Here is a 14,616-nt window from a genome sequence, read left to right as displayed (position 1 = left end):
GAAGCAGTGATGAATGATTTTATTATCAGTAAAGAGCTTGAGTCTAAGCCTCTGGGAATTATAACATGCATACAAATGAGCCAAATTTGACAATGGCAATTTCATTGAAGGATGTTCCTTCTTCATCCCTTTTACAAAATAACAGAACACATCCTGAAGTTGTTTTAAACACACTCTTTTGAAACCAAATTTTGTGCCTCTGCTGACAGCCCTAGAGTATGAGAGAGTGTACACTTGCAGAAGTCCTGGAGCTCCAGCAGGCACAGCTTTTGCACAGGGAGAGGAAGGAAGGTGCTCCTTTGGGAAGGAGCTTTGAGTGGAGAACCATTAGAAGTACAGTGGCACCTTTTCCTTTCTCTCATATTAAAACATTGTGAGTTGTAAAGGCATTCAGATGCTGCTTTGGCAGGACTGTGCCTGTAACTCAGCAAGTGAGAGGGCTGTGAAGGGGTGGGCTGTTGGAACAGTCTTCAGCTTTATTGGGCAAGGGCCAGAAACTGCAGAGAAATGCAACATTCACTTCAGGGAGAAGCCTGCTTTGTTAAATCCCACTTCTTCCACTCTGCTTGGCTGGGCTTTGCCTGGACGGGAGAGTAGTGATGGTTAGGCCTTACACAGAGCATGATGATGAATTTGCCAATAGATATGGATAATATTCCTATGGTTTTTCACCATCCAGCCTGTGATTTTTAGGAACACTGAGGTAGGTTTGAGGTTTATTGGTTTGGGAACTGACAGAGCCCATTTTTCAGGAATTATTTTGTCTGTCTAAACTCTGGATATGTGATACTCAGATGTTCACGTAATTTCCCTCTCTTTGCTGACATGTGCTCACTCTGCACATCTATTGAATGGAATGGAATGGAAATTCCTGGTTTGCTTCAGAGTAGAATATGTGGGCATCTCTCTCAGAAATAGTACATGCAGACATTGATTTCAGGGTAGGAAAGAGATCTGGTTAAGCAAACAAAACAAAGGATTCTGTTGTGCTTTAAGTACACTATTGAATTGGTATTTGTTTTGTTTCTTTTATTTCACAGTACGTCAATCCTGCTTTTGAAACAATGATGGGCTATCAAATAGGTGAACTAATAGAAAAGGAACTAACAGAAGTGCCTATAAATGAAAAAAAAGCTGATTTCTTAGATACTATTAATTCCTGCATAAAGATAGGAAAGGTGAGTAATAGCATTGTATTATTTGCTATCTGTAAAAGTTACTTTAGTCCAGCAGTGATACACGTTGGGACTTGCAGCTTCACAGATGCATAGCATTTGCAACTCACTTAAAACAAGAACAGGAAGTGAAAAATTGTTCATTTTTTTAAGGGTTTCTTTCTCTTTTCTTGCTTGGTAGAGGTACTTGTTTTACAAAAATAAGTGACTTGCTGCATTTCTTTATAACTTATGCTGTTCGTAGCAAATGGTGTGGGAGTACCGAAGAAAAATGAGATGGATGCACATGTTATCTGGTGCTATGTAAATGAGAAAAGTACCATATTGAAGGATTTCACCATGATATGTGGAAGCTGCTTTACAAGTTCAGAATGTAAAAATACCGAGGAGACATTTGCAATATCACTTGAAAGTGATAGGCAGTGTCAGCTGCCAGCTGCCAATCTGTTTAATTCCCTAATGGCATGGGAGCCGTCTAACAGATTTCCATTAGAAATGTTCATTGCACCGAGATGAGCTGGTTTCTGATGTCACTGAACATGACACAGTGCCTCGTAGGGAGAAGATCATGGAGGTTGCACAGAGAGATTTGGGAATGTGTGTGTTTAGTGGTGCTCCATGGCTCAGGCTCAGGACTGTCCGTGGGAAGCAGCACAGCACTGGCACAGAGCAGGGAGATGCCAAAGTGAGTCATGGCACTCTGGGTCTAGACAGGGGTGCAAAAGCACAGATTCAAAGTTGTGGTGAGTCATGTTCCGTAGGTCAGGGTGCTGACACAGCACTCAGTGGCAAAAGCTGGGTGCAGATGCCATCTGCATCTCAAGGAGATTGTGTCACTCATTTCCAGATGTGTTGGCTTGGAAGAGATCCCAGAGACCAACACTAGTTTGGATTATGGTGCTTCACACCTCTGTTGCCTGACTGAAATTATTTCAGTAAATGTGTGCAATACAAACCTGAATTTAGGAGGGAGTATTTATTAAATTAAAATTCAAATACATTAGATATGTCAGGCATTAAATCTACACTATCAATTCTCAAGATATGAAGTGATAAAATTTTTAATATTTTACTGAGCTGATAAAAATTTCATTAATAATGGAAAGATACTTTACTCTATGAATGATATAAATCTAAATCTAATGAATCTCTTTCCTTGTACTAATTTTACTCCTGACTGTGTGGCTTCAACAGTGAGGGCTAATGAAATATTGCCTACTTAAATCTGTCTGTCTGGAACAGCTTAAGCTGTTTAGGTGGATATATTCTGTTTGCAGGTGTTCTGTGTTTCTCTCTGGAACATTTTATATGTAATCTATGCAACCTTACATTTATATATTAATATAAAAATGAATTGCCAATTAAATTATTACAGGAATCATTTGCAAGTAGAGGTTAACTGTGAGGAATAACCTTAGAGATACTTGAAGTTTTGAAATCATTTGTGCCAAGATATTACAGCATTTTCAGATGTGCCTGAGTTACCTGGATCATTCTGACATGGTCTGTGTGTAGTTTTCAGGCTTGTGATTTCTTTATATCTTACATTTAAAAGACTGCTTCTCACTACAATAGGTCATATTTTGGCTACTGTAGGTTACAGCATATCAAAAAAAGGAAACTGCTGCTGTGATAATCTCCTGTCAACAGGTTTGACTTTTCTGTTTTGAACAAATGTGGTACTATACTAACATTGTAATAAAAATAATAGAAAGCAAATTTTTCTGATCTTTCAAAAAATCTAAGCTTCATTAAATTTATCTTGTCTTTAAATGGAATTTAGGAAGATGGACTCTTGCAGCATTTCACCTCTTGTGCTGACAGGCATAGTGTTGTGAGCAAGTTCAGTATATTCAAACCAGTTCATAGGTGTTACACTGAAAAACTGGAAATTGCAAGGTACATAGGGATTCTTGGGCCAGGATGTTGTTTCTCTTAGCAAAAAACATATCTCTGGAAGTTAATTTTTTGTTACTACAGCTGGCTGTAATTTGCCAGAAGCCAGTGTTATTAAAATGTTCATCTGTCCATACTTGAGGAGTTAAAAGAGTTGTGCTTTTCTTCATTCTTCTGTTTCATGATTCAAATTGCATCCATTAAGATGAAATGTGCAATTCTGACTAGAATTCTTGATGCCTCTGATCTCTGCTGTTTGCTCTTAGTTTTGCTTTTTCTGAAGTGAGATGAACAGCTAAGGATAAAGCTGACAAGACACGCAATTCCTCTCACTCTTTGGGAGCTGTTTGCAAGGTCTTTCCAGAGGGGGTGGGAGAGCAATCACACTCTGATTAAGATCTGTGGAAGGCAGCACCTTCCTAGCTCAGCCTTCAGTTCTGTGAGATTGTGCTCAGGACGCCTTGTGTTTATTTTGGTTTGTTCTGTTTTCTGCGAGACATTTGCTGAACTTTGCTGTCTAGTGCAAGAAGCCCCAGCCTAAAAGGAAGGCTGAACTGGGGGGTTCCTTACTGTGCCTGTGAGAGTGCTCAGTGGATAGATGTGTGCCTTGGCCTTCTTCATGGGGTTTGAAACCTCAGCATTGCTTCACTCTGTAAGGAGTGACACTGTGGGGTTTGCTGTGTGTGGTGTTTGCTCTTGTTTGATCCCAGCACTCCCCACAGCAGGAACTGGTCATGGTGCTTGTGTGGCTCCAGTGCAGACATAACCATGGGCTTGACTGACAGCACGTCTTGGGAATAGCTCTTCTCTGTTGGACTGCTGACAGAGGCTCTGGGAGAGAGCATATGGTGTTCTTAAAATATGTTTAAGTGACATCCTAGGGAGAACTTCACCTACCAGCAGGAGTTTGGCTTGAGCCTCCTGTTTCTCAGAATTGCACTGACCTTTTCCCACACACGTTTCCTGCCACAGATTCACAGGTTTTAGAAATTCACAAGTTGAAAAATCAATCTGTTGACTAAGAAGAACACATTAGTGAATAACCTGCCCTGAAAAGGATTCGCTTTCAATGAGGGAATTATCCAATCTGTAGTTTATGACTTTACCCTTTTGTGCACATCCTGGGTTTATTACCTGGGTTAGAGATCAATTACTCATCTCTACCTCATCCTGGTTGTCAGGAAACTATTGATGTGCATACTTTTAATTATGAGAGCATTGACTTTTGTGGTGCTTGCTTTATCTTCATCTGTATTCCTCAAGCAGCTCACAGAAGACATTATGCTCACTACACAGTTTGTTATGCACAGTTTTCTTCTCTGACAGATCCTCAAAAAAGCCTTTCATATTTTTTTCTATACAGCCTGTCACCATGCAGTTCTCTGTGGGCTGGAGTCTTTATTTGCTGACTCTATCAACATAAATGTAAAACAATTCTCTGTACCTGTGTTCTGGCCGGCTTGACTGTGGAATCTGTCAGTCTCACATAAATAAATACATATTGTGTGCCTCATGAGGGTATTTTCACATAAATAAGATCTGATCTACAGTTTGTTGAACTCAGCTGAAATACAGCAATTGGCCTGAGCAATTTGTGTTAAGTGAACATGCAAGATGGATTCAATTATTCATTAATCACTTGGTATTTAGTAAATGCCCGGCTCAAAATATGCATCTGTTAAAAAAACACCACCAACAGCTATTCTAGAGATGGAAACACAAAGGCAATCCTAAAGCCAGAGTGCTTCTAGAGGGGAGGCAGAATCCAAAAGCTATTCTACTGGGCTCTCTTCTGCTTTAAAAGAAACAGAATAAATTTCTGCTGTATTTGATAGTAAACTGACAGGATGGAAAGTAAACGTGCTGGGATACCAAAGCCCTTTAAGTCACAGATACATTTAATGTTAACCAGTGATAAGACACCCCAGCCGTGCAGGAGAGATGGTGTATCCAGCAGGGAGGATGATCAGGGCAGTGTCACAGCTTTGCAGTGACCTTCCTGTCCTGGGTCCCTGGGAGTCCCACACCTGCAGCCCTGGGGGGACTCTGCTCCTGGCAGAGGCTACTCTGAGCTCCTGCTCTCACAAGGCTCTTTGCCAGCTCTCCCCAAAATGACCTGCAATGCCATTGAGGTAGGATGGGGAAAAGAATGTAGCTGATTCTCACAGCTCCTGAAGTCCAGCTGTTGCCATCAGAGTATTCCCAGGCTGCTTCTCTGTGAGTTGTCCACACATTGGCAGCAACACAGTGACCTACAGGTTACTTACAGGGGAGAAAGTTGAGGGTTTGAGCACAGTTTAACCAGTCCTGCCTGGTTTTGTATTGTGAGATAGCATTCAGTGAAAGAAAAGTATGAAGCTACAGCTTCTCTTTGTGTTTTATCTGAACTTCCTTCCACATTAATTATCTTTTCAGGAATGGCAAGGAATGTACTATGCGAAAAAGAAAAATGGAGATAGCATACAACAAAATGTGAAGATACTACCTGTCATTGGACAGGGAGGGTAAGTGTGAAAGCTAAAGTCATAATTTGTGTCTGAATGAAGACTCAGTTTAGAGTTCAGTTGCCTTCAGCAAATATTGGATTATCCTGCTACTGAGTATAATGGAAGCTTATGCAAGGAAGGGCGCCTCTGACCTCTGTGCTTAATTCCTGGGGGCAAAATCAACTTTATATGCTGTGTGCAGGCAAAGTGAAATTCTCCTAATTCTCCCTGAAAAGGATCTAAAGATGCAGATGTGCTCACTTGTGACTGACTCTTCTAATTCTCCCTGAAGTGCAAGTGCACCCTCCTGTCCTTCTGTGCTTCATGTTGGTGTCACCAGGACCTACATCCTGTTTCACTGAGCACCTGTACTGTGTCCTTCCACACTCAATTTTCTGTGCTTCTTCTTTCATGGCTATTGCCAAGGGTTGTCATGGGATGAGGTCACTGTGTGCTTTGATCATGGGCAAGATTCAAGCATATCTAGATTTTTATGCAGCTTCCACTTGGTCCCCAAACTGAGCCTTTGGAGCAGCCAAGTATCAGCACTGAATTAGAGCTGAGGTTTGGATGGGAATTAACACACTGTTTTTTGCCTGCAGAAAGATTAGACACTATGTGTCAATTAGTAGACTGTGCAATGACAACAATAAGGTAAGTGAAAACAGTGCTATGCTCACTTTAGTTTGAGCCCTAAGTATAACAAAATAATGGCAAAGTTCTGACTAACTGGATTTCTTCTACTGAATTGTAGGTGGAGAAGACATGTGAATGTATTCAGGCTGAATCTCAGACAGGTACGACACGTCTCTTCTGTCCCAAGAAGTGGAGAACATACCTGGGGAGAGAATAAAGGCCATTGTTAGTAATTTGACTGAAAACACAGTTTCACAAAACAGTCCTATTTACCTAGTGATAAGCTGGGAATCCAACTCAAAAGGCAGGAAAGTAAATGCAAGCCCCCTCTCTACCTGCCTCACTTACTTTAGAGGTGACATAAAGCAACCCTCCTTTGAAAACGCTGTCACAGGACCCCAAGTTGGTATCATGGTATTGCTGGATTTAGTGCCACAGTTCAGTTGTAGGTGGTGGATTCCTGTGACAGAATTAGAAATGAGAAGGATGCTGTCATGTCATGTGTTGCTGTGGCTGCTCCATAGCACATGGCACCTGTGTCTGCACTGCTTTGTGCTGCATTGTGAGGAATTTGCATGTGGGTGGAAATGAGGATGACCAACACTATCATTCACCCTCATCTCACATATCAGCACTTCAGTTAGGACATCCTTAGCATCCATGCTGCAGCTACTTGTTAACTTAGTCTTAACACAGGCTGAACGTGGGAGTCCATAGGGAACCAGGGATATGCTGCCCCATTTGCTGGCATGTGCTCTGCTTTGCCCCACCAGTTTCTGGTGGCAGTGGTTACTTGAGTGAACTCAGGTGTGCTGCACAAGCTGTGTTCACAACTGCAATTGTGCCACAGTGGCAAGAGAGGAGCTTTTCTCTCCACATGGTTTCCTTCTGCACAGACATGTAGGCATGTTCTTAATGAGAACCTGACTGGGTTCTGGACAGTGTAATGGGGCAAGAGCTTTAAAAGGCACTTTGATCAGCTCTCATCTGCTGAAGCATTGAGGTCAATGCCACTCAGCTGCTGCCAGGCTTTTCTGAGCTTCAGTTCCTTTAACATACATCTTAGGCAGAACTCTGTTGTCATTATGCAATATCATTTTCTTCACAGATACTCAGACTTGCAGACACAAAGACATGAGGAAAGGATCCCTGGATGTCAGATCCACAACATCACGTGGGAGTGATGGTATGTGAAACAACTCATCATGTTGGGTCTGGCTGAGTTGGAGTTGTCATGCAAACCCAATACACAAATTATTACATTTCTTACCTCTTCCCTTGATAAAGATATGAAGATATTTATTTCTTAATTTTGTTTTCTTTCTCTGTGTTGTATTTTGCTCTGTTAGATCACCCCAAACTTGATAGATGAGTAACGTACTCAAAACTGTTGCTGACACTTACATGCTTTTGTTAAATCATACCTCATCACAATCTAGGCAGCATACACTAGTGAAGCATGTCTATGGCAGTGAGAATACTCTCATGTTCCAGTATAGCAAAAATAGCATTGACTCTTCTTCTTAAGAACTGCTCAGCACAATGAGTAACAGAGATGTGTCTGCATTTTGTAGGTAGCACAATATCCAGAAAAATCTCATCTTGACCTTTTCTCTGCAGAATCAAAATTGCTAACTGATATAAAACATTTGTTTTTAAATTTCCAATGAATAATAGGCCAGAACCTCTGCTGTTTTTATTTGGCACAGGTACCCACTTCAAAAGAGCTTGAGTGATTTACCTCAGGAAGCTGACTCATTATGACTTGTCATACTGCATCAGGCAGCAAGAGTAGATAGATCCTGCAATAATCTAAATTCAGTGGTTACCTACCTGTGCCTGCCAGTTTATACACACACATCTCTATAGTCTTTTAACTGAGTTTTTAACTGAATATTTTAATTAGTTAAAATAACAAAGCAAAGCCATGATTTTGCCAGGCTGTTACAGCCACTTATTTCTAATCAGGGACATGAGTGGTTCAGCCAGCATCTCTTTGCACTTGTGCATTCTGCAGTAGATTGCCTCTGAAAGGCACAGCAGGGTAAGCAGTGCAGAGAAGGCCTCAGGAGTTCCTGGCTGATCCTCCCATCAGGCCTTGTCTCTGCAATCTGGGTACAAATTCTGCTCTGTTCTGCACACAGGCAGCTCGCAGCGGCGCCGCTCCTCCATGGCCAGGGTCCATTCCATGACTATCGAGGCTCCCATCACCAAGGTAATGTCACAGCTGGGCTGGGCTGCAGCACTGGGGCATGAGGCTCCAGGAGAGCACCAGCCTCTGGTGTATCTCCTTCCCCTGTTCCACCTACCCACTGCTGTAGCTTCAAAAATACAGATACTCTGAACAAAGATCTCCCAGACCTGCTTGGTAGAGTTTCACCCATGGGGTCAGCCATCATGTGGTCCTTTTTAAGGAGGAGGGTTTGGAGTTCCTCTTTCTTACTTATGCATAGTCAATTGCTTTCTGAAATCACTCAAGGATTTGTGAAAAATCAGCTCTTTAACAAATTGAGAGGCAAGTGGGAGAAAGTTAAATTAAATCCATTCACAGATATTTTGAGGCTATGCCTTGGAAGGGAAAGTCATTAATAAGATTGCTGTCTCTAAGGCCACAATCTTATTCCCAGAGTCAGCGGCAAACATCAGCATTTCAGTAACATCCCTTTCATTTTGATTTTCCCCCATGCAGATTAAAGTTTTAGATCTTGTTATTTTCCTGAGTTTTTCTATAGTAACTAATGAGTGTCTCTGGTTTTTTAAAATCACTTCTAAGTTCACAATATGTCTGATGCTGCCTTAGGTAATAAATATCATCAATGCTGCGCAAGAGAGCAGTCCCATGCCAGTTGCAGAAGCTTTAGACCGGGCTTTGGAGATTTTAAGAACCACTGAATTGTACTCTCCACAACTGGGGACAAAAGATGAGGATCCACATACAAGTGACCTTGTTGGAGGGTTAATGACAGTAAGTACTTACTGCCACAAACACCTCTTGATTAATGTTCACTGCCTGATTTTCCCAGTTACTTGATCTTTATCCTCTGCCATGTGCTCTGCCTCTACAATGCCAAATTTTCAGGAAAAACTGCACAGGCCTTTTGAGGACTTTCTCTCCCTACCTGAATAATGTAGCTCTGAAAATAGGAAGAAAATTGACCAGCCCCTTTAAAACATTACTTTAGCTAAAAATGGAAAGTAAACATTTTTTTTAAAAATGTGATTTGTTTGAGTAAGGTATAGATGGGAGAGGAAGAAAGAAAGAGAACCTGATAGTTGTATTTATTAATGAGGATTATAATTACATGGTTGGGGGGGGGGTCAGTCTATCAAATGAATGTGTTTTCAAAAGAATGCAAAATACATACTTTTGCTGCTGTTTCTTGGATTATATTTGTACCTGTAGCATAGTACCCAAAGCTGAACAAAGGGCACATAGTGAAGCAAGAACTGAACCCAAACTTTCAGAGCCTGGAGTCTGACCCTCCTGATGGTAACAAGATGAGTTTAGAAGAATGTTACCTGTGCCCTAAGGATATCTAATGTCTTCTCATTAGTCTGTAGCTTGCATATGAAAAGCTACATCAGGAAAAAAATTACAGTGTGTTGGATGCAAAAAGGCTCACAAAATGTGAGCTTTTCAGGGATCTGGGCTATTATAATTTCATGTTGGAACTATCATGATGCCTTTGCAGTACCTATCAGACTCTTCAAATAGTTTATGTGTATTTTTACCTTTAAAAATACCACAGCAAATATCTGATCAGGAGAAACGTGGGAGACTTCAAGAATTCCAGGAGAAGGCCTGAATGATTTATACTGGGTTGTGTTTACTAACTGAGTAGACAAAATTTATTGTTATATTAACTATAAAAATATAAGATGAATATTGATACATATAATCATTAGTCTTGAAGTAAATCTTTTCTCCTGCTTATGAATACATATTCATATTCATACATATTTTATCTCTTATGAATACATAAGAGTCTATAAACTCTATTGTTTTCTCCTTTTTGTGGATTGTTGATTCTTACATGCATTTGTATTCTCATTGTATTTGGTCCACGCACATGAATATAACAATATTGCAAAATATAAAAATCTTTATTAAAAATAAACCCAGGGCTTTTTTGTGGAGCAATAAGTAAAGCTGAGAAAATTAATTTCAGAGCATATGGCATGGTACAAGTTTTAAAGTTATTGGAGAGAAACATTTTTCCATCAAAGAGTCTGCTGAAAACAGAATTATATTGTTCTAAGTGTGTTCAGAAGTTATGTCTGAGAAGGAAACAAGTAATATGTTACTGGATTTGAACTCTCAAGTAGGAAGGGCATTTGGAGTTCAAAGATAGATTTACCAGATACAATTACACCTGCTATTTCAACTCTTAAAACTAATCTTTGATTCTAAATGATAGGCAGCATCTGGTGACCTAAATATTTGTGTCATAGCAGTTCCATTGAATAGCCACTGTTGTACTCCCTTTCCTTTTAAATCACAAAACTCCAGGTTAATTTACTTACAAATGTGAAAATGAAAATTAGATATAGCAGTTCTTTTAAGAGCAGATATTCCATGTTCAGATATGGCATCCACATTTACTTCTGCTATGCTTGGTGTGAATAACATTTTTAGTAAGGTGCATTCATAAATATTTTTTTTAAACACTGTGGTTTTTTTACATGAGCTAACAGCTGTAACCTCAAAAGAGCAAGAGGGATTTGGGCCACAGCATTTAAAATTATAAAATGAAAAGTAAATACTAAATACATAATTCTGTTAGTTTTAATCCATCATCTCAGTGTTCACATCTAGGCATCATGCCAGAATTAAGCCTAGGAGGCACTGAACTGAAGAATAAACAAGCATACTTTCTGTGTGAGAAAAAGGAAGCCTCAGAGTAATTTGTTCCTCTGCAGTCATGAGATTCTTATGCTGCTGAGGTGACTGGATCTGCCAGTACCAGGGCAGGACAGCAGGGGAATGTCTCCATCCACTCCCTCCCACCGCCCACCTTTGCTTGTTGGTGGGAAGTGTGTGGACACACCATGTCTGCTTTGAAGCACAGACCTACAACTGATGTGCATGGTGGCCAAAGGCAGATGTCAGGCTGCAATTCTAGACCTCCATCTGCACCTGAGAAACTTGAGTTTTTGCCTGAGTCCATGTTGTATCCCCTAGCCTGCAGTTCCTCATCTGTTATGAGCTATATGTAAACCAGGCTAATCTGAAAAGCACAAACAAATAAGGGAGAGGCAGCTTTGATGGCAGTGACAGGCTGCAGTCAGGCTTTTCTGAAGCTGTTGTGATACTACTTGGTGTTACCATCTCCTAGACCTATTGTGCAATATCCTCCATTTAACTTGCAACTTTTATTTAACAGGATGGTTTACGAAGATTATCAGGGAACGAGTACATATTGTCAGCAAAACGTAAGTTTTAATTTGGCTACTGAGATACTAAAACATGTTCAGAAATTTAAGAAACAGGGAAATGTCATTAGATGTCCTTTTTATGAGCATTTTCTTTGTTTTGTTTTTTTTTTTTATCTATAAGCATTTTTCTGCAGCATTACTGAGCTGGGTGTTAATACAGAAGGGAAAGCATGGTCATTCCAGTAAAATTGTATCTCACAACTAAATATACTACTTAATATACTGTTAATAAATACCTATAGTAATAACTGTATTCCTCAAAAGAAACTCATCAGGTCGCTGGCAGTCTGAGCTCTCCAATCTCCCTCAATGACATACCCCCACGGATAACACAGGCCATGGAAAATGAGGAACAGTGGGATTTTGATATCTTTGAACTTGAGGCTGCCACCCATAAAAGGTCAGTAAATGCAAGAGCTCATAAACTGAAGTTGCTGAAAAGTGACTTAAATGTCATACTGTAATCAGATCCTTAAGTTCTCTCCCTGTGATTTTAAAACTGAATTAATTTTATTTTCAATGTCAGATGTTTGAAATTTTCTCATTGTCATTTCTAGTTGTATATGCATCTTAAATATCTTCTGTTTCATCATGCACTATTTCCTGCAAATTCCCAGTGGATATATGTGAAGATTATATATCTTTGGTATGGTATAATGACAATACAGTATAAGTTTTAAAGCCTTCCTTTATTCAGTAATAGAAAAGTTATACAAATCAAATTATTTTCTTGTGAGGATTCAAATTCCTATTATGACAAACTGCACACAGAGTCAACATGCTGGTCTTGATTTGACCAGTTGATACAGATCAGGTTTTATTTTCTTTCCATTTGATTGGGTAGGTTTTATTCCTGAACAGTTCCAATACAGCTTTTCAGCAGAATTCCCACTACCTTTCTCTGGGATTAGAGGAAGGTCTTTATTCTAAAATTTTGGCAGGTTACATTTTATGTATAAGCTTAACTGAAGAACATTTACTGATAAAAAGCAGGGCATGCAAATTTCCATCACAGAATTTTTTTTCAAAAGCAGATCAGCAGCTTTGATGGACTGTACTGCATTAGTAGAAAAGACTCACCCTAAGACTGTAAATTGTTCTTTCTCTTAAAATCCTTGGTTTTACTTTCTGATGCTTATCAAAAGTTCCCCTTTTGGATCTAGTTTCATATATATCATGCTTTGTCTTAGGTAAAAGCTTTTGTGAGACACTAATTTGGAGGCCAGATCCTGCAGTGAATTGACTGTCTTCAACCCTTTGTCAAAATCCCAGATCTGTAAAAGCTTTGAAAATTATTCATATCAAAGTCTAAGAAAGATATCAGGCACTTAGTTAAAAAATTTGCACTTCATTTTTATACTGTGGTTTTATGAGCCAAAAAGGTGCAAAACCCCCTAGGGTTTTATTCTTCTTTAAAATTATTTTATTTTAAATGAAGGTATTTACATCCATTTGCTTTAGGTTTTCTTTTGCTGTATTTTGATTTCTAATGAAGTAATACAGATAAGTAATTAAAAAGAAAAATGTGAAGATACAGTCAGTCTGTGTGATTTACAACATTTAATGGGTACATTGCAGTAACTTAATTAATTATCCCAGCCAACATGCATGAGATCATCAGGTAGGTTTCTCTGTTCTTACTGATCTGGAGAGACCACAGAGGGACAAAGGAGGTACCTTGTTGCCTGTACTCTTATTAAAGGTAGTATAATTATGATTGCTTCTTACTCTGTTTAAATAACGGCAGTTAATTTGTTAAGAGAAGTAAAGTGATTTTCAATGACTCACAAATATGAATATATTACAAGTATTGCCTTAAGTCCGAGCAGACATACGGTAATAAAGCCAGGATAATTAATTAAATTTTAGTGCATTACAGTTCCCTGACAGAGAAACCTGGAGACACCTTTGTCTGACACTGGGGGGCATTAAGGGGGATTTGACTTTATGTATGTTACAATTCTAGTATATAACACAGTAATTCTGTAATGAGTCCTTATACATCATTTCATATGTCATTAGCTGAAAATGCTGTGTGGATTCATATTGTTTATTCCATATAATATTCTTTCAGCTGCATTCATTTTAAAACTTTCTGTTTATTTTTCTCCACAGGCCTTTGGTTTATCTGGGTCTCAAAATATTTGCTCGCTTTGGAATCTGTGAATTCCTAAACTGTTCAGAATCCACCCTGAGGTCATGGTTACAAGTTATTGAGGCTAACTACCATTCCTCCAACTCCTACCATAATTCTACCCATTCAGCAGATGTATTACATGCTACTGCTTACTTCTTGTCTAAAGAAAGAGTAAAGGTGAGTCCACATTTATGAGAAACAGTGTTGGTGCAATCAAAGAAGGATCTCTCAGAAACAGATTCAAAAGCCAAATGTCTGCCCAGTGCCAACCAGTTTGGTAACTCTGAGGTCAAAGAACTGGGCTGCTTTACATGAATTCTAGGTTCTCTCTTATATGTAGAAGGATGGATGCTAATATTACAGAATTGAACAATTCTTGATGGGAGAATAAGAAAACCTTATTTTCAAGTAAAACTTCTTCATATAGTTAAACCTTCTCAGATCGAAATGACATAATTACTTTTGTGATGGTACATGCCTAATACAGATTTAATGTGATAAATTACCATCCCTCATGCCTTGTGATGGTCATTTTGCAAAAGACTCCCAAGACAATATAGGCCATAAAGTAGGCTATATCACCCACTGGAGAAGATGCCCTGAGGTTTATAGAGACTGCATTGGAGGAGAGTATTGAAAAAAATTACTGGTCAGTACCATAACACCCCCTGGGGTATTAGAGCCACTGACAATCAGAATATATGAGAGCAACTTTTGCTCTCACATGCCCTGACTGGATAAGGGGAATAAAGCAGCACATGGTGTGTGTGCAGTAGAGTGGTAGGACATACTTCTGAGTCATGGTCTTGGGTAGGAATTCTGAACTGGCCTGCCTAAGGATAGCACCAGT

At 39.4% G+C, this 14,616-nt stretch overlaps 1 protein-coding gene across 4 annotated transcripts in view; it reads left to right on the top strand.

Moving 5' to 3' along the window:
* Window positions 1-14,616, top strand: part of PDE8A (phosphodiesterase 8A) — a 148,997-nt gene that overhangs the window by 124,451 nt on the left and 9,930 nt on the right. For all 4 annotated transcript variants that reach the window (XM_005521539.3, XM_088063320.1, XM_014251179.2 and 1 more), the window contains 10 exons: window positions 1,041-1,178; window positions 5,487-5,575; window positions 6,160-6,211; window positions 6,312-6,354; window positions 7,302-7,379; window positions 8,338-8,408; window positions 8,994-9,158; window positions 11,578-11,626; window positions 11,894-12,029; window positions 13,745-13,943. In XM_005521539.3, coding sequence (XP_005521596.1) covers window positions 1,041-1,178; window positions 5,487-5,575; window positions 6,160-6,211; window positions 6,312-6,354; window positions 7,302-7,379; window positions 8,338-8,408; window positions 8,994-9,158; window positions 11,578-11,626; window positions 11,894-12,029; window positions 13,745-13,943 — 1,020 coding nt within the window. The remainder of the gene's footprint in view (window positions 1-1,040; window positions 1,179-5,486; window positions 5,576-6,159; window positions 6,212-6,311; window positions 6,355-7,301; window positions 7,380-8,337; window positions 8,409-8,993; window positions 9,159-11,577; window positions 11,627-11,893; window positions 12,030-13,744; window positions 13,944-14,616) is intronic.

The sequence above is a fragment of the Pseudopodoces humilis genome, chromosome 16, assembly GCF_049639895.1.
Source record: "Pseudopodoces humilis isolate 2021_Gansu_Grassland_sample_001 chromosome 16, ASM4963989v1, whole genome shotgun sequence".
NCBI lineage: Eukaryota > Metazoa > Chordata > Aves > Passeriformes > Paridae > Pseudopodoces > Pseudopodoces humilis.
The sequence above is the reverse complement of the archived record's forward strand: the minus strand, read 5'-3'. Positions and strand labels throughout refer to the sequence as shown.